We start from the raw sequence: 20555 nt of genomic DNA, 5'->3' as shown, positions 1-20555 counted from the left end.
AAACATAGAGTGATCAGCTTCACTACGAGTCATGCCAAACTCCTGAATAATTGTGATGAACTTACCAAACCAGGCTCGAGAAGACTGCTTTAGACAATAGAGGGACCGGCGCAACCGACATACAAGGCCACTAGACTCCCCATGAGCAACAAAACCAGGTGGTTGCTCCATATAAACCTCATCCTCAAGGTCACCGTGAAGAAAAGCATTCTTAATGTCCAACTGATAAAGAGGCCAATGACGGACAACAACAATGGATAGAAAAAGGCGGACCGATGCTATTTTAGCCACGGGAGAAAAAGTATCACTGTAATCGAGCCCAAATATCGGAGTATACCCTTTCGGCAACAAGACGAGCCTTAAGTCGATCAACCTGGCCATCAGGACCAACTTTGATTGCATACACCCAACAACAACCAACAATCGATTTACCCGAAGGAAGAGGAACAAGCTCCCAAGTACCACTCGTATGTAAAGCAGACATCTCGTCAATTATAGCATGTCGCCACCCTGGATGAGACATTGTTTCACCTGTAGACTTGGGGATGGAAACAGAGGATAAAAATGACACAAATGCACAATGGGGTGATGACAGACGATGGTAACTTAAACCGACATAATGGGGATTAGGATTAAGTGTAGACCGTATAACTTTCCGTAGTGCAATCTGTTGACTAAGAGGAGACAAGTCCGCAGTATTAGCAGGGTTAGGTGCAGGACATGAATCAGTTGGGCCTGATGCTGGGCGCGGACAACGATGATAAATCAGGAGAGGTCAAGTTGTAGAAGGTTGAACTGGACTAGGTGGTGGAACTGGAGCTATAGGTGGTGGAGCGGCAACTGGAGCTGTAGGTGGTGAAGCTGGAGTTATAGAGGAAGATGAATTAGAGATAGTGACTGAATCTCCAAAAGATGGAATTGGTAGCACATCAGAAATATCTAAGTGATTACCTGGACTTGTGAAGTATGATTGGGTTTCAAAGAAGGTAACATCAACAGACATAAGGTAAGCTGGAGGTCAGGACAATAACACTGATATCCCTTATACGCACTTAAGAGCACAATGAGCTAACTTATCTTTTCCTGGAGTAAGGTTATGAACAAAACACGTGCACCCAAAGACACGAGGTAGAAGAGAGAACAAAGGTAAATGGGGAAACATAACAGAGAATGGAACTTGATTCTGGATGGCTGAAGATGGCATACGATTAATAAGATAGCAAGATGTAAGAATTGCATTCCCCCAAAAACGCAACAGAACATGAAATTCTATGAGTAGGGTACGAACAGTTTTAATAAGATGTCTATTCTTTCTTTCAGCTACCGCAGTTTGTTGGGATGTGTACAGACAAGATGTTTGATGAATAATCCCATGAGAGTTTATAAACTGCTGAAATGGGGAAGACAAAAACTCTAGGGCATTATAACTACGAAATGTGAGGATAGAAACCCCAAATTGATTTTGAATTTCAGTGTGGAAGGTCTGGAAAATAGAAAACAACTCAGATCGATTTTTCATCAAAAATATCCAAGTGCACCTGGAATAATCATCAATGAAACTGACAAAGTAGCGAAATCCCAAGGTAGAACTAACCCGATTAGGACCCCAAACATCTGAATGGACTAAGTAAAAGGTGACTCTGCTCAATTATCAAGACGCCGAGGGAAATAGGAGCGGGTATGCTTACCGAGCTGACATGACTCACACTTTAGAGTGGACAAGTGAGATAAACCAGGTACCATTTTTTGACGTTTTGACAAACTGGGATGTCCCAACTGTTTATGTAATAAACCTGGTGAATCATTAACATGACAAGTTGTTTAAGGAAGACAAGATGTGAGTCCATGTGATTTTGCAAGGATAAGGTAATAAAGTCCATCTCATTCACGCCTGGTACCAATGATCCGCCCTGTACTATGTTCCTGTACAAAAACAAGGTCATCAAGAAATAAAACAGAGCATTTATGTGATTTGGCTAAGCGACTAACGTCTATGAGATTAAAAGGACTACCGGGAACATAAAGAACTGAATCTAAAGGTAAGGAAGGAAGTGGACTTGCTTGACCTATTCCAGCTGCCATGGTTTGAGACTCATTGGCCATTGTGACTGTTGGGAGTGATTGAGAACATGAAATAGTAGTGAAAAGAGATTTGTTACCAGAAATATGATCAGATGCACCTGAATCAATGACCCAAGACTCAGAGGTTGAAGATTGGGAGACACAAGTCACCCTACCATCTATTTGAACAACGGAAGCTATCCCTGAAGATGTCTGTTTACATGCTTTGTACTGAAGGAATTCAATATAATCCGGTAGAGAAACCATCCTACTATTCATAGTATTGGATTCCATTTTGCTACAACCAATTTCTCAAATTCTTGATTACAACTTGTATGGTTAACCTTCGAATGCCAAATCAGAAACACCCCTTTTTTGGAAAACACTGTTCACGCGCCGGAAAATAAAAAAGTTTGCCGGAATTTGATGAAACTTTAATAGATAGACTCGGAATAACATCCTGAGAAAGCTGTCCAAAAGGAGCTTCGCCGGAAACTGACCGGAAAATGGTCCACGAGCCGGCGCATGGACAGATCTCGCCGGAAAATTCTCACTCCGGTCGGCGCGTGACGGCGCGTGGGTGGTGTTTTTCCGGTGGGGTTTTGTGGGGTTTGGTCGCCGGAGGATGGAGAACACTGTGGTGGTGTTGGTTTATGCACAACACCGGTAAAAAATGGTTTTGACGCAAACTTCTCAGGGCACCAGAAAATTGCACGGTGACAACTGATTTCTTCCCGGATGTCGTTGGATGACGCCCATTTGAGAATGCATGGGAGAAAAATCTATTATTGATATTCTATTTAATTATAATATAATGAGCCCTATTTATACAATACATATCATACTCCTATTCTATGTAGGACTAGGACAAATTTATATAATTTACATAACTATCTAACAATTTTGTTTTTTTAATATAAGTCATTTTTTTGTTTAGTTAATTTTACTTTCCTGTTTTCCTCGTAAATCATTGAGAAAAGGAACTCTTTATGGTTCTGCAAAGAACTACAGAGATTAGGGCGTAAAACAATTTTTTTTTATTACGTTAAGGGTGCAAACTGTAAAGAACTAAAAAATATCAATCAAGAAATATTATAGAAATAGAAGATATTTTGAAGGGATAGTTCAATCTATACATAGATTAAAAGATATATGTTTGCAGCAATTAGTTTTTTGGTGCAAACTCAAGATGTATATGCTATAGATAGTCCGATAGACTTTTTAATTTCCCTACACGCTCAGCCTGCTTTAGTACATAAATTTTTTCAGTTAGCACTCTTTTTGTTGTTGCTTACAGTAATGAATCACTTATTTTGTGTATTAAAAAAAAAAAGATCATCAACCATCCTCACTCCCAAACTAGTTGGAACCTACTATATGAATCCTCTATACCTGTTCCACTCTGTTTATTTTATTCTAAAAGGCACTATAATATGATTGAAGAACGGGACTGGGAGTGGAAGGGATGATGGGCTTGCGGGGCGCACGAAATTGTCTGGCATATCCAAGGAATGATCCATGAACCACACACTGTTGATTTAGAATGCAAGAGCATACCTGCATGGCTCCAGCTCCAAGGACAAGTTGACAAGTTCTCGTATTGAAAAACTTCAAGATGTCAACAACACGGTGAACCACTTCTGATGATAGGCCGGTTAAACTATTATTCATGTCAATATATTCTGACAACATCTTCACCAAAATCAAGCCGCTGAAAAGCAACAGTACGATGTTATTTTTGCAGGTTCCATCTTTAAGAAGAAAAATGAAAACATGCAGAGAATAAATCAGATGTTATACCAAATGACCAGGAAACCGTAGCAATAAGAGGAAGGAAGTAACAACAGCAACAACAACAATAAAAAAAACCCAGTGTAATCCCACAAGTGGGGTCTGGGGAGGGTAGTGTGTATGCAGACCTTACCCCTACTGCAACTTTAAGTCAAAAATAAGAGTAAGGAAGTAATTTTCATATTAATTGTAGCTAACTACAGGCTGCATTAAGTATTTAAGAAGAAAGGAACAAGAAGCGAAGCATTTGAGTCAAAATATTATGACAAAGAAATGAAAACTGGAAAAAGAAACTGCAACTTTAACTCAAAATACAGAAGAATTTATCAGAATAAGAGAGAATCACTGACCAGTTTACCATGTGATACGAAACACCCCCAAAGGAAAGCATTCTAGGATTAGATCTTCCGCTTTCTCTTGAGTTCGTGTCATTACTCTGAATTAAAATAGTCTAAAATCAGCACTGCGGTCCTTAGTTCTCCAGCTCAATTGTGAAAGACTAACCTGTGATGTACTATCTGGGTGTGTTGAAGTAGAATCACTCTGCTCCGTATTATGTGATATATTTGGGACTCCAGCATCCACCATGGAAGGATCACTGCTGCTTTGGACCACTTCAGTTTGGCTTGTTGCAGTGACAGCAGAATCGTCATCAGCATGTCCAGTGGTCCCAGACTTGGGACAGAACAGTGATGTGACGATGGTCTGAAACTCATCGGGGACATCAAACTCAGCCCAGTTTTCCTGGTCAAGTATAGCCTTCAACTTTGCCATCTGAATTAACCAACAAAACATTTAATAATCCAAGAAAGAGACAGTGGAACCACATAAATTCAGCTGCAAAAGAAACTAACTCGAGAATCATGTTGAAAATCAACAAATGCCTTGGCCTGTGATTGTATGGTTCCACGGATACTATACCCCAACCTTCCACCAATCTGTTCATATTTGAATAACAAAAAATTATTAGCATAAAAACCAAATTACAACAACAACAACCCAGTATAATCCCACTAGTGGGGTCTGGGGAGGGTAGTGTGTACGCAGACCTTACCCCTACCCTGAGGTAGAGAGGCTGTTTCCGATAGACCCTCGGCTCCCTCCCTCCAAGAACTCCCACCTTGCTCTTGGGGTGACTCGAACTCACAACCTTTTGGTTGGAAGTGGAGGGTGCTCACCACTAGAGCAAATTACAATTAGTAAATTTTATACTTCATAGAAAAATAAAGTTTTACCTTCTCAGTGGCAGTAATAAATTCCTGAGTGATGTTATATATGTTTAGGAACTCCTGCAACCTCAACTTAGGGTGGATAGGAGCACGTACTCCAAGGATCTTGGCCCATCTTCCATGAGCAGCGTCACAAGCTGCAAATACAGCTTCTGTATTCTCTCTCAGTATATCAGCTCTATCAAAGAAAAAAATAGCTGCATAAGTATCTGGCAAATCTATCTGTAATTTAAGTAGTCCCCGAAAGTAAGCTGCCAATTTAAAGCACATAATAAAATATTTAGCCTAATTTAATGTGACGAGCTTAACAATTCAATTATAAAGCAGACTTCAATAACAAAGACCAAACATGTTTAGAGAGTAGCTGAATTACTAGAAGGCCATCCTTGTTCAAGCATACTACATAGTACATACTAGCTGAATTACTAGCACCGGCCATCCTTGTTCATAGTGGTTGGGGAGTTCTCTCCAAACTACTAGGTCAAGGGTTCAAGGTTGGTAAACAATCTCAATATATATATGTGTGCGCACACACACACACTAGCTTGGCTCGTTGAATAATCAAGCAACATTCTGTGATCGAGTTTGACCTAATATGGGTTCACAAGTTGCGCACAGCTCGAGATAAATAAAAATAACATCAAAAAGCAAATTTCAAGCTTATAATTTGAGTATATAATATAGCATACTCATATAAGTCATTTGCAATCATTGTATCACATGTGGCGGACTAAGTTTGGCTCGAGTACTAAACTAGTACAATTTCTTATTCAAGATTAATTCGGAGAGCTAAATAATAACTCAAGCTTATACAAGTGGAATAGAGTTTTGTTTTGCAACAAACCCACTCATTTAAAACCCTAGTTACTAGTTATGAAACAAACATAATAGAAATCGTCTGTAGCACAGATATTAACACCCATTTCCAACACTAGCCTCCTAATTAAGGGGGCAAAAAAAAATAATTAATACAAGAAAGAGAAAAACGCCGAAAAAAATCTCAGCAACCAGTTAACATGCTTTTCAGATTAGTCAAGTGCTTCCACCAACACAGAATGCTTCAGAACAGAGTAATGAAAACAATACTCTGGCAAAAAATATGGTACATTCTCCGTCCAATCTTACGTGACATGGTTCACTTGACTGGAGTTTAATAAAGTAACTTAAGAGAAAAATTAAACTGGTAAGAGTGGGAGGATTATGAAGTAGCAGTTGATTAGTCATTGTAATAACATTACATCTTTGTTTAAATTAATTTGAATTTCTGCAATAAGTAGAAGATGGCTAGAGTAATTTTTTTATAAAGAAAAGATGGATATCATTACTTGTATAAATGCGTCAAACATTGGGATGTCCTGAAAGGGAAATGTGTCACACAAATAGGAAGGGGGTAATTGTGGTCTTGGTTTCTCAGGCAAAAGTCTAGTCTTGGTCCTCATGTCACTGTGAAGAGAAGTAATCAGGGAGAAGTATGGCATAGAAGGAAAATGGCTAACAAAATCTGTGAATGGACCTTATGGGGTTAGTCTATGGAAGTCCATTAGGAACCTATGGCCTAAACTCATGAATAAGTCCAAATTCAGAGTAAGAAATGGATTGAATATATCTTTTTGGGAGGATAATTAGTTAGGCCAAGGTCCTCTGAACCAAATTTTTCCAGACATTTACACTCTGAATCAGCAGCAAGAAGCAACAATAGGAGAAGTATGGGCCAACCAAGGTTCCAACCTTTCAGAAGATCATAAAATAACTGGAAGATTGGCAGGCTAACAAAGTTTTATAGCAATTGGAACAATTTAAGGGGATCGGTACTTCTGAAGATTATTTGACTTGGCAAGGGAGTTTTCTGTTAAATCAGCCTATAAGGATTAAACTTTTCAAATAATCAGACTGGTTGCTGGCCATGGAAGTTGATTTGGAAAGTTAAAATTCCTTACAAAGTTGCTTACTTTACATGGCTTTTGGCAAAAGAGGCAGTTCTGACACAGGATAATCTAATCAAGAGAGGTCACCATTTATGTTCAAGATGTTACTATGTAGAGAGGAGGCAGAGACAATCAATCATCTTTTTTGCACTGTAAATTGACTGTACAGTTATGGAGGATTTTCATCAGCTTATCATGTGGGCTATGCCAAAAAGAAAACCTGAAGTTCTAGCATGCTGGAACAGAGAAGGTAATCTTTCTAGTAAGAAAGAGAGATGGAGGATTGTCCACTTGCATCTGGTGGACAATTTGGGAAGAAAGAAATCAAAGATGCTTTGAAGATAAATCCAGTCACATTCAGAAGATGAAAATGAAGTGTAGTCTTGTTCTATTTTTAGTGTAAAGGAATGTACTTAGAAGATCATGAGTCTATTTTTGGCATTTTAGACTCCTTGTGAGAAGACCAAGGATTAGGAGCTTTTCTTCTTTCTTTGTTATTATGGGTGACTATACAGCTTTTTGTGTAGTCCATATATTAATATACATATATGTTACCTTCTCAAAAAAAACGAAGTACAACTACACACATTAAACCTTTTATTCATAGAAATGTGTTGTTGTTGACCTCCACAGACAACTTCCTATGTGTAAATTGGAGCACGTGAGAAGGAAAAAATTTCCTTTTTTTTTTACTCCATATTTTTGGAGAGAACATGTTATACTGTTATGATTTTTAAAATTCTGCAACCACCAAAATAACCTGCACTAGCATAACACAAGGATGATACATGGTTTTAGAAGCTCAATCCATTAATTTTTCTTAACTTTTTGTAGAGAGACCAAAAAGCGCATAATTTTTTTTTGGGTAGAGAGACCAAAAAGCACATAATATTAAATGAGAGTTAATGTGCTACTTGGATATTATGAGAACCAATTTCGAAAGTTTTCAATGGAAGAATGACCAGATGAGCAATTATCTATCAAACAAATATACATGCATCCCGCAGTTTGAAGGAAATATTTTCAACAAATAAATAACGACAAGAAATTAATTTCTGATAATAAAGACAACATAACAGCACAAACATTTAAGAATAACAGTAAATTAATGTTTGTAAACCTGAAATTTCTCGATAAATGTGACATAGTTGTCACATCATTGCCCTTCTCGTGGATTGAAAAACCCCTGGAAAAGTTGCTTGGGGGAGAAAATTGTGAAAAGGTGGTGATCTGACCATCAGCTTCACTAGCAGTTTCTGCAGCTGCTGCCCCAAGTGCAATTGCAGCAGCAACTGAGTCAGCAGCATAATGATCATCAAGATGGCAGATAATCCACTCAATTGTTTTTTTAACTTCAGAAGCCCGGGCTAAGTGGGCCTGCATTCACTAAAAGAAAAATATCAAGTTACATCATACCAAAATTAAATTTGAAAAAAGAACACGGCAAGGACTTCTGCAAGAAGCAATTACCCAGACTAATTCAAAGGGTAAAATTACCAACTTAAACACCAACAACAAAGTCCACTGCAAAGTTAGGGTCCTTAGGTTGAGCGTATAACATTTTTAAGAGAAAATTCTTTGAAATGAAATGCTTTATGGGAACAACCATCTTAATCAATTAGGTCTTTAGTTTAAATTCAAACTCTAGAAAATGTTGGCAGCTATGGCCGCAGTGAAGAGGTAGTGTCGGGTGAGGTGGTAGTGGACCATTGGGAGATGACAAAACGAGTATTCAATAGTTAGATGGATTGCTGATGAAGTGAGTCATAGTCAAAAATGACTTCTACCTATAATATTTTTTTTCTTTCTTTTTTATAACTGAGAAATCCCCGAGTTCCAGTTGCGGTTCGAAATTCAGCAATAATGGGCCCGCCGCCCCTCTACCCTTCTCCACTTTACTATAAATGGCATTAGTTGTTCCCATTGGTGTAAAAGATTTTTGTTTCATTTCCAGAATTCAAGATAACTACACACCTTAAATGGGATAAATATTTTGTGCCCCAAGAAAGGAAGCTTTAAAAGAACTATTTTTAAGCAAATGAAATTGCAACAAACGTTAAAACATCATAAACAAGACTAGACGCAATAAGGCATGCAGCGGAGCTATAAAACAGAAAACTGACTTCTCATGGAGAAATCAACTTATCTAGGACTCATCAGTGTACGCAGCCATCGGCACCAAATCAATTAACAATTAACGAGTCCATCTGAACCTGATGAAGGATCTCAGGTACTTACCATCACGTAGAATCAATTAACAACACAAGCATTGATTTAAAAGATCATGGGAGCTTAGCAGTGGCATTAACATTGCAATAGAATCCTTGTGGGTTCAAATATTGCATGATAATGAACTTTATTTGTTTGATTGCAAGGTTTGTTTCACAGTATGGCCAAGTACACATTACCTGCACTATCATGAAAATAGCCTTCAAAAGTTGAACAAAACTTTCTGGTGGCAGGCTTCTTAATCTACTGGCAAGAGATGAGCTTCCACCTAAGTCAGCAGATACATGAAATCAAAAACCAGGTATCAAACCTCCCTTCCCCCTCCCTGTGTAGACCAAAATGAATCAGCCCTTCCCACCTCTGTGAGCACCCTTTGGTTTCATATTAAAAGAAAAGGAAAATTAACCCTTTTGCCTATTGACGATTTACTTTTCTACCAAAGCTCTTCTCATCAAAGTTGAGCAGACGTGATAGATTAAATTGTTAACTTACCATCTGTATCAACCACTCGCTCGCCTGCAACAAAATCTGAATCCAAAGGTTGGGCACACAGAACACGAAGCAGCTCTTCAACTGCTGTCTTAATGGCAGTTTTCATATCAGCTGTAAGAGTGTCACGGTATATTCTCAACACAGCAGGGAGTTTTGCCTGGAATTTAACAGTCAAGCATGAGAAATGCTTTAGAACAAAAATCACTTTGCGAAACTCCAAATGCTCAAAAAACATTCATGAACATAGATCCATAAATTATACCCATTAAAGGGGACCAGATTATATCATCTTCTATTTCGCATATAATGCAACTTGATGGCTTGCATGTTAATGAGTCGAGTTAACAATCAATAATCACATACACACGCAGACGGAGAGAAAGCTATGGAACAAATGTGGATGAAAGAGGACGACGGGACACATAACCTCGATTCACTATTTCTTCCTAGTTATCAGTCTTCAGCCTTCACTCTTATGCCAACCTACTACTAATTTTGGTAACTAAACAAAGTTACTCTTCACATGCACTCGTCGAACTGGTAAATATGTAAGCCAAAATCCCCCCCAAACCCCAAATCTTTTAGTCTAGTATTTTTATCACTGTTGTAAGTTTCTTTTAACAACAACAAAAATTGAAGTGTTTGGGACAGATTCGAATATTGATCACCATCTGTCCAGAAACTGTTCTTTTTTCTAATATTTTATACTTTCAGAGTTCCTTGACATCCAAATCCTACGTTTTACCTTGTGACCTATATATCCCGCTACTTCACCTAACATGCTGTTTTAACAGTTTAACACTTTTCAGCATGACCTGATCCAGATTTATAGTTTTATACACATTTTTGCTTCATTAAAAACTTATTCCTAACCCAGATTCTGAGAGAGAGAAGAGTAGTGCATTTCTGGGAAGTGGTATGTTTGCGTAGTTGGAAGAGATTGAGTTGTGACCTAGATCATGATGCCACCACTTCAAGGAAATCGTGATCCCCCCAGAACTTCAACAACTTGTATAAGCAATGATGTCACAGATTAACCATAGAGAAAACTCACAGTTCTTAGTAATCCAATAACAAATGGAAGAAGCCGGTCTCGGAAATTTGAGGTTTCTTCTTCATCCAGTTTAACCTGCAATATATCAACATCAATTTAGTATGACCTGTTGCCAAATTACGTAAGGCACAGCCACATAGTACACTGCAACAGTAAGCATTCATACCACAACTATCTCATTGATAGATATATTAAATGCAGGAACAACAACAACATACCCAGTATTATCCCACACCGTGGGGTCTGGGGAGGGTAGTGTGTACGCAGACCTTACCCCTACCTTGTGAGGATAGAGAGGTTGTTTCCAAATATATTGAATGCAGGATGATACAAAAAGGACCGATGTAACCCCCCCCCCCCCAACACACAAAAAAAAATGGAAAATTGAGCAGCAGAAGATGCATAAACTACATCCAGAAGCAAGCATGGAGCAAGTTTTGAACAGTCGCTGTGTAGGGTTTCTTCATCTTCCAGCTACAGTTTGATAAGTTGGTAAAATACCAACTTATCTCGTCTTTAAGCTTAGATTTTTGCTATGTTTGATTGATAAAATCGTGTGTTTAATGTCGTTTACTTCTATTTTACAGGTTCTATGTGATTTAGAAGTGATCATGAAGAAACCAAGTGAAAACGGGTCAAAAAGAAGTTGAAAAGAAGAAATCTGGAAAATGGCCTCAGATGTCGCAATTGCGAAATCAACTTGGCAAATGCGAGTATCTCGCTTCAGTTCTGGGCACTTCTGTAATTTCACATTTTTTTGGCCCCAAACCCTTTAATACACGACCTAGCTCATTTGTAAAATATCTTTGGCAGATCTTTGGCCAGTCTCTGCACATCTTTAACATCTCTTGACTAAGAAGATAAGTTTTGGAGGTAAGGTTCTTGCACACACACACTTGGGTCTTGAAGATTTGAAGCTTTTGGTTGACAATTTCTTACCCATTTATGTTCATTTCTTCATTTCCTTGCTTTGTATTGAATATCTAAGTGTGTAGTATTTTTTCCAACACTTGAATCTTGTTTATGTGAATATTCATATTTAAAGTGTGGATTAAATATCTTGTTGTGCTAATGTATTAAACGATTTTTATTTATTATGAAGTGAGTTATTGTTTCTTTAATTATTCTTGTTCTTTAATGTTTCCAAGGCCATCTCAGGTTTACATGTGAACTGGAGTAAATCCTTGATTTTCACAGTTAATGAGGTCACAGATCCTCAAAGAATAGCTGGATCCCTAGGATGTGAAGTGGGATCTCTTCCTACCACCTATTTGGGGCTACCACTAGGTGCAAAGAGCAAGTCCAAGCAAATATGGAATGCGGTTCTAGAAGGTGTGAAAAGAAGTTATCCAGGTGGAAGAACAATTACCTGTCCTTGGGAGGGAGGGTCACACTAGTCAACAGTGTACTAGACTCCCTTCCCACCTACATGATGTCAATCTTTCCACTACATGTTAGTGTTGAGAAAAAGATTGATGCTTTGAGGAGGAACTTTATATGGCATGGGAATAAAGAGAAAAAAGGCTACCATCTAGTTAAATGGAAAACTCTCACGACTAGCAAGAAGGAAGGTGGATTGGGAATCAGAAATTTGAGGCAGCATAACAAGAGCCTACTTATGAAATGGCTATGGAGATTCCCATTGGAGGAACACGCCCTATGGAGGAAAGTGATACGTGGAAAATATGGGATTGAAGGCCAGTGGAGCTCAGGTACAGTGGCTAGCCCTTATGATGCGAGTGTGCGGAGATCTATTAGATCTCTCTGGCAAAACCTAATTAGCAATTCATGCATAAAGGTGGGCAATGGTGCAAAACCTCTCTTCTGGAAGGATGTTTGGATAGGGAATAATCCACTAAAAGACAGTTTCCCTGATCTATACTCTTTAGCGCAACAACCAGATGCTTCTATTGCTGATACCTGGAGTCAGCAAGGCTGGAATTTAAGATTCAGAAGATTTCTGAATGATTGGGAGGTGATCAGAGTAATTGAGCTTCTGAAACTTTTGGAAAACTTCAAAGGTCCAACTGAGCAAGTGGACAAACTGTTATGGAAAAACAATAGCAAAAGAGTTTTCAACGTGAAATCTGTATGAGGTTTTAAACAGAAGTTCGCAGCAACAAGAGGCTTGGATATGGAAGCACATCTGGAGGTTGAAGGTCCCTTTAAAAGTTAATGTGTTTTGCTGGCTAGTGGTCAAACAGGCTGTTCTGACAGACGAGAGCTTAATGAAGAGAGGAATGCCTCTGTGCTCCAGATGTTTTCTGTGCGGAAGGGTCATCGAAATCAACAATCATTTATTTCTTCATTGTGAGGTGTCCAATAGATTGTGGCAGCTTTTCATAAGTATGAAAAGCTTAAGCTGGGTGATGCCTAGAGAGACTATGGACTTGTTGTTTAGTTGGGACTTTTTAGCTACAGGAAGCAGCCAGAAGAGGTGGTGGAGTCTCATTCCAGCATGTATTTGGTGGACTATCTGGCTGGAAAGGAACTCCAAATGTTTTGAAGACTCAGCAAATCCTGAACAGAAGATTAAAATGAATTGTATATCTTTATTTCACTTCTGGTGTAAAGAAGCTTTAGTACAAGATGCAGATTCCCTAGTTGATCTCATCGGGTCCTTGTAAATGCCACAAGACTTGTTTTTCACCATTTGTTTTTGTTCATCAATCTCTTAGTTTTTGGAAGTCTTGTAACTAGGGACCTTTTCTCTCAGCACTATCTTGACGCTGAGATTTATCTATATATCAATGAAACATGTTATCATTTCAAAAAAATATATATATATATTTCCAAAGGGATTAGCTAACCCTAGGACTCGTCCATTAACTTCGAATTGATTTTGGAAAAGATAATTTGGGGTTGGGAAAGATTAATTAACAAGAACTTGAGGCGTTAACCCTCACTTTATAGATTCTACCTAGGGATAGGATTGAACTACTTATAGCCATATTCGGGTGTTCTTAATCTCTTAATTGTTTTAGGGATAATTCAATTAGGAAGTCTTGTTAGTCTTCGGAAGAAGTTAATATAGAATTATTACCCGAGGCTAATTAACATAAACTCGCTCATATTTGTAAAATCGTGAAATACATTGGATCGTTACTTGTGCATCCGTGCTTGTAGCCATTGATAATTTTACTTGCTTTCTAGGTTAGTTTATATTTTCGCATTTAGCTATAATATTTTCTCAAAACCCTTTCTAAGTGTTTGGCTTAGCAATTCAAATGATAATTCTCTTACACGCCTAATCGCCTACATATTGTTCTCTGTGGGATTCGACCCCGACTCATAGTTGGGTAAATTATATTGCATGCGACCGCATCCATTTACTTTTTAGTAGTGAATTTGGACGTCATCACAGTTTCATTGAGAATCAAGAGCTGTTCTTTATGTAAACTATTGGGTACTGGATCTTTTTCCAAAAGTGGGACTTTTTCCAAAAGTGGGACTTTTTCCAAAAGTGGGACTTTTTCCGTCTAAAGCAGAATGAAAACAATCTGCAACAATAACATCAAAGTACAAAATAACAAATCATGCTTACTTCATGGCCTTCTCCATTAATGGCAATGGTTGCCCGCGCTTTAAATTTTGATGTAATTGCCGCATCCATGTTGCCAGCTTCTTGTATAGTTACACGCATAAACTCTGCTGAAAGAATGCTACAATATTGGATCTGGTAAGTAACAATACCAAAGTATGCTAACTCAAAGAATGCTACAAGATGGGATCTGGTAAATAACAATACCAAAATATGCTAAAATGTACCTTTTTTATAAGGAAAAGTATGCTAAAAGGTTTCTTCAAGGGCATACTAGCATAATAGATACTAGTATGCTAAAAGGTTTCTTCAAGAACCTCAATAAGAATATATGCAGAAGATAAACTCACCAAATTTTACTGTGGCAGATGCAGACTTTGCTTTAAACTTTTGTTTATCCAACATATAAAATTAGAAAACCTTAATAAAATGAAATCAGCAAATCCAAGAGACAGAATAAAAAGCTAACTCGAATAGACTAACCTGTTGATAGAATCAATTGAAGTGGCCAATTCATCACGAAGGTGTCGAAAGCAATGTAGACCAGCCAGTTCATCTCCATCCTATCAAGCAGTAAATCATTTGACAAATAGAACATTTTCCATCATAAACATTTGCAATGTCCAAAACCCACAACAACAAAGAACTTTTAGTTTAATTTAGCATTTTAAGCCAAGAATAAAACTCAAGCATTATATAACCCAACTGAAATTCAAAAAGTTTGATGTATTTCAACATCGAATTGTAGAAAGAGATAGTGATAGAGAAGAGGTTACAGCCTCAACGAAATCCAAGAAGAAACTAGTGCGAGATAGTCAAAAAATAGGAAAGGCTAAGAATGGAAATGAACACCATATTACATGAGCTGTAACTCACCAATAAATGTTGCAAATCATCCGTGACATCTAAAGCTCCAGCACAATCTGCAGATGCAACAAGCTGTATAAAATGGCGGTTAGACTAATACATGCAGTAAAATATTGTTTTTCAATAGATTAAGGATAAAGTCTGAACACAGATGAAAAACTGACTCTGCCTAATGAAAAGGCAAATCAAAATGGAAGAATACTTAGTAGTAATTATTCTGTCATGCTGTCAATAGACAAATGGAGTAGCATCCCAAACTTTCTCATGCTGAAAGCCATTAAAACTACGGCAAAGGGCCAAATATACTCCTCTACTTTCAAAAATGGTCTAAGAATACCCCTCGTTATATTATTGGGTTATCTATACCCTGCAGTCATACTTTGGATTCAAATATACTCCTCATTTAAACGGAGGGACACGTGTCATCGTCCTGTTGGTCAATTCTAAATATCTCCTAATTAATTAAAAAGACCAATTATCCATACCCGAAAAATAATTTTCTTTTGTTGTAAAAACTGGAAAAAACTAAAAACAAAAATTTACTAAAAACTGAAAAAAATAAAAATATTTTTTTTTTCAGTTTTTACAAAAACAATGCTTTAGAAAAAAATGAAAAATATTTTCTACAACAATGTTTTGTAAAAACTGAAAGAAAAAAAAAGCTGATTTCTAAAGCAATTTTTTTGTAAAAACTGGAAAAAACTGAATTTGTTTTTACTAAAAACTGAAAAAAACGAAATTATTTTTTTTTTCACTTTTTACAAAAAAACTGCTTTAAAAAAAACTGAAAAATATTTTCTAAAACAATATTTTTGTAAAAACTGGAAAAAAAAAAGAGCTGAAAATCAATTTTCTAAAGCAATGTTTTTGTAAAAACTGAAAAAACAAATATTTTCTTTTTTTTTCAGTTTTTAGTTAAAATTATTTCAGTTTTTTCCAGTTTTTAATTGCTTTAGAAAATTGTTTTTCAGTTTTATTTTTCAGTTTTTACAAAAATATTATTTTAGAAAATATTTTTCAGTTTTTTTGTAAAAACTGAAAAAAAAAAACGTTTTTTCAGTTTTTAGTAAAAAATGTTTTTAGTTTTTTCCAGTTTTTACAAAAAAACAATTATTTTTTCGGGTATGGATAATGGGTCTATTTAATTAATTAGGAGATATTTAGAATTGACCAACAGGACGATGACACGTGTCCCTCCGTTTAAATGAGGGGTATATTTGAACCCAATAGTATAACGAGGGGTATTCTTAGACCATTTTCGAAAGTAGAGGGGTATATTTGGCCGTTAAAACTACTCAAGCGAAATTCAAAAGGCTGTCAAACAGTGACATGTAAAGATTGATCGTTTGACCATGCAAGCATGGAAAGAGAAGGGAAAATATCTTAGAACGAAATGAAGAGAAAATTTTCAACCTCGCATTACGCCATCCAAATGGAATACCCTTAATGAATGTTCAGTTGAACTTAAGAAAAAAACCCTCTTCTTCAGTTCCATAATAAAATAATTCCCCTGCTCCAAGATCTCCTCTTCCTTCAGGTCTCCTGAGTTCTTTTTACTTATTATTCAAGACCCAAAACACAGAGATTGAGTTCACGAGCAGAACCTCCTCAGTTGACCACTCGAGAAACAAAAGGTGACAATCAGTTTTTTCCAATTTGAATACAATATAATCTTTTGAATAACTGAATGTTTCCATATCCCAGTGAACATCTTTCTCCCTTTCTCAGACCATGGTTTCTCATTCTTCTGATAAGTTGTACCTAAAAGTAATGCTTTGAGTATATGTACGAGGATCCCCGCTAAGTATCCATGGCTGAATGGTTAGTACTACTGTACTACAGTATTTCGTTTTTCCTTCTCACGCTCTTTCTTGCCTCTGCAAATTGTCACCCTAACCAAAAAGTGAAAAGAGGGAACAATTAAAAAGATATCTTTCATGTGATATCTTTTCTTTACTTTTACTCAGCAGCATTCTCCAGCTACTGTTCACTATCTTCACCGGTTTGCAGCTAATTATATACTATCTCAAGAAGCACAAGATACTCCATGGTTGATTGTCGATGCAACAGCTCTTTCCTACAAAGCTCCAAAAGATCCTAAACAATCTAGTTATCAAAGCATCGCACAAATAAGATGCTCCCTCGCACCCAAGGGTTTGACCTAGTGGTCAATGAAGTGGGTTGAGAACCATGAGATATTAGGTTCAAATCCTAGGAGAGGTAAAACTACTAGGTAAAACTTTTTCCGTTTGTCCAAGCCTTGGTGGATGAAATTACCCAATACATGCGCTGGTAGGAGGTTGCAGGTACCCCATGGAATTAATCGAGATGCACGAAAGCTTGCCGGGACACCAAGGTTATCCAAAAAAAACAAAAAAGAATAAACGGGTGCTCCCTCATTTTATTCCCTATGACAGTGTGACTGGACACGGCTTTTAAAGAAAAACTTTTGACTCATAAACTAGGTGTTTATAACATACCAAAAGCACTTTAAAAAACTTGTGGTGTTTAACATGTCATGTTGTTCCTATTTTGTCATTAAGAGAAAAAAAGGAAGGTTAAAACTAAAGAATTTTCAAATACAAAAAGTTGTCGGTCTTTTGGAACGGGCCAAACACTAAGAGTATCATACAAAAATGGAACGTAGGAAGTAGTAGATTAATCCTGCACCCGCTCTTTAAACCTCGAAACTTTCATGATCAACTACGTTAAATGGTCATCACATTCTTTAGCGACGCCATCACACTTCCAATCATTTCAGTCACTTTAGGTGCTCTTTTGGACAGCACATAAAGAAAGAAACAAAAGAGCATTTGAGGATGTTGAAGATATTTTTGTGCCATAAGTGGAACTTTCTTATTTTTTGTTAAGTTTTGGAATTTAAATTTTAGTGACTTTGGCCGTCGAATCTTTTTTTTATAATCGAGAAATCTCCAAGAGCTAGTGGCATAAGGTTCGAAACTCAGCGGGTATTGAGCTCACTCCTCTACCCTTCTCTGTTTAAACGCCAAGCTTTTGTCTAAGGTAGGGTTCAAACTCGTGGCACGCCTAACCCACAAATCACGTGCAAAACTTTTACCACTAGACCGAAGACCTTTATAATTGTGAAATCCCCGAGAGCTAGTGGCACATAGTTCAAAACTCGGTGGGTAATAGGCTCACCCCTTCTTTTTTTGGTAAAAGCGTAGCACGTGATATGTGGGTTAGGCCCACTCCTCGAGTTTTCTCCACTTAAATATCAGGCTTTAGTCTACCGCATGATTTAATATCATGACATGCGTCTAACCACACATCAATAGTTACGGTTTTACCACTAGACCAAGGACCTGAGGGCGAGTTTGATAGTCTGATCTTATTTGTAGAGGACCATTTCATACTTGTAGGATTGTCTATTTCTGTATATATCGCGGCAGGGTTTCTCCCCGTCACACCAATAGAACTTTTCAATTAATCAAAGAAAAGAAATAAAAATGTAAAGTTGTTACACTCTCCGAGTGAAATAATATAAGAGCGTCTTTCGTTGTTTTTGTTTTTAATAGTCAGTAACATAGGGGTACCATATCATTTCTTACTTTTGAGAATTAGAGTTCAACAACCATTCTATATCTCGGCTAGGTCAACTTACATACTACAATTACACCTCAATTCCGAGCTAGTTGTGTTCGATATAAGAATCCTCAAATATTCATTTCGCTCCATTTGGACTTGTTCCAGTCCAATACCCAATAAGTTGGTGTAATCTAACACTAGAGGTTCTCTAAATTTCTCCCAATGTAATCTCTAAACAAACTAAAAAAAATTCTAACAATCACCGGACCTAATGTAAGTTTATCAAACATAATCAAGTTCTAATCCCAACTAGTTGGTATCACCTATATGGATCTTTTCTTCTATTATATTCTAAGTTTGCACGGATATTAAAGATTGTAGTAGGTCTCTGAGACAACCTCCATCCATGTAATTTTATGTCTACCCCATTGAACACATTTCTTCAATCATAACGGTGTCAAACTTATGGACCGGTGCATTTGAAAGTCTACTTGGACATGACCAGAGTCATCTCTTATTGTATCCTCTATGTACTACTAATATTGATATGGTCGTTTTAGATCTTGTCTAATCTTAAATGACCGTACATCCATTTTGACATTCGTTAACTTGAGGATATGTTAGCTTGAATACCCAACATTCGCTATCATATAACATTGTTGATCTTACAACCATTCTATAGAACTTGTCTTTCACTTTGGTAGATATACTGCTATTGCATATAACTCCCGTAGAACTTCTCTATTTCAGTCATATTAGTCTATTTTTTTGTGTTACAAATTCACCCATCATACAATTCCCTAAAACGTTGAGTCCATATTTGAGTTATTTGTATTTAGATACTGTAATCCTGTCCAATCTCATCTCATCTTCATTCTTCTTATAGTTATACTTGTCGTGCATATATTTTGTTTTACTTCTACAGAAACCCTCACTAAAGCGCTTCTCATCAAGCTTTTGGTTGATTCCCTCGATAATTTCATCAATTAACAGATTATATCTTCAAATAGCATACATCATTAACATCATCCTTTTTACTATAGGTTAGCTCATTATACTAAGATAAACAAGTATGACCCCTAGTGTAGATCCGCATTTATTGGAAACTCCCTTGCATAGCGTACCATTATTCTCATACTTGTAATGGCTCTTTTGCACGTATTCTTGTGGAATTTGTATATTTTGGTATATTCACATGTCTTCCCCAACACTAACCAAAGGACTTTTATTGAAATTTTATCTTATGCTTTATCTACATCAAAGAATATCTTGTGTAGATCATTCTGTCTCTACATTTTCATCAATCTTCTTAGGAAAAATATAGTCTCCATTTGTAGATGGCTAGATGCATGATGCATAAAACTAATTCTTTATCACCCTTATAGTCTATGCTCTATTACTCTATTCAAAGTTTCTTCTATGAATCATACGATTAGTGTCTATTGTTTATACAACTCTATTTTCTTCTGATAAAGTAATAAATTTCATTAAAAGAAGAGCAAAACGTGCTTGTATACAAGAAGTATACCAAAAGGTAGAATAACCTTACAAAAAGATATGGTTTTCTAGGAAAGACAATCTTCTACATATTTTATTTTGATGAAGTACTTGTTTTCATTAACGACATCAAGAAGATGCATAAATTACAAAAGAGTGTAGCAATTGTTAGCTCCTTACAAATGTTTATACTAGTACTAGGGAGCTAACAAAATTCAAAAAACTATCAGGGGAGTCAATAGGGGAAAGATAAGCCCAGTTATACAAATACATGAAGCATCTGGCCTTGAGTTTGTGAGGAGATGTCGATACTCCCTCGA

General features: G+C 36.9%; 1 protein-coding gene across 1 annotated transcript in view; it reads right to left on the bottom strand.

Annotated features, from left to right (window-relative positions):
* LOC107783146 (vacuolar protein sorting-associated protein 54, chloroplastic) overlaps window positions 1-20555 on the bottom strand; it is a 37428-nt gene that overhangs the window by 8752 nt on the left and 8121 nt on the right. The window contains exons 2-13 of the mRNA XM_075234198.1: window positions 15199-15261; window positions 14806-14885; window positions 14326-14443; window positions 10782-10856; window positions 9728-9884; window positions 9415-9503; window positions 8127-8383; window positions 5088-5259; window positions 4707-4790; window positions 4357-4626; window positions 4203-4288; window positions 3619-3772 (exon numbers count right to left, since the gene is read on the bottom strand). Coding sequence (XP_075090299.1) covers window positions 3619-3772; window positions 4203-4288; window positions 4357-4626; window positions 4707-4790; window positions 5088-5259; window positions 8127-8383; window positions 9415-9503; window positions 9728-9884; window positions 10782-10856; window positions 14326-14443; window positions 14806-14885; window positions 15199-15261 — 1605 coding nt within the window. The remainder of the gene's footprint in view (window positions 1-3618; window positions 3773-4202; window positions 4289-4356; window positions 4627-4706; window positions 4791-5087; window positions 5260-8126; window positions 8384-9414; window positions 9504-9727; window positions 9885-10781; window positions 10857-14325; window positions 14444-14805; window positions 14886-15198; window positions 15262-20555) is intronic.

This window comes from Nicotiana tabacum, chromosome 17 (assembly GCF_000715075.1).
Source record: "Nicotiana tabacum cultivar K326 chromosome 17, ASM71507v2, whole genome shotgun sequence".
In the NCBI taxonomy this organism is placed as follows: Eukaryota; Viridiplantae; Streptophyta; class Magnoliopsida; order Solanales; family Solanaceae; genus Nicotiana; species Nicotiana tabacum.
Note: the sequence above shows the minus strand (reverse complement) of the source record. Positions and strands in the feature narration are given on the sequence as shown.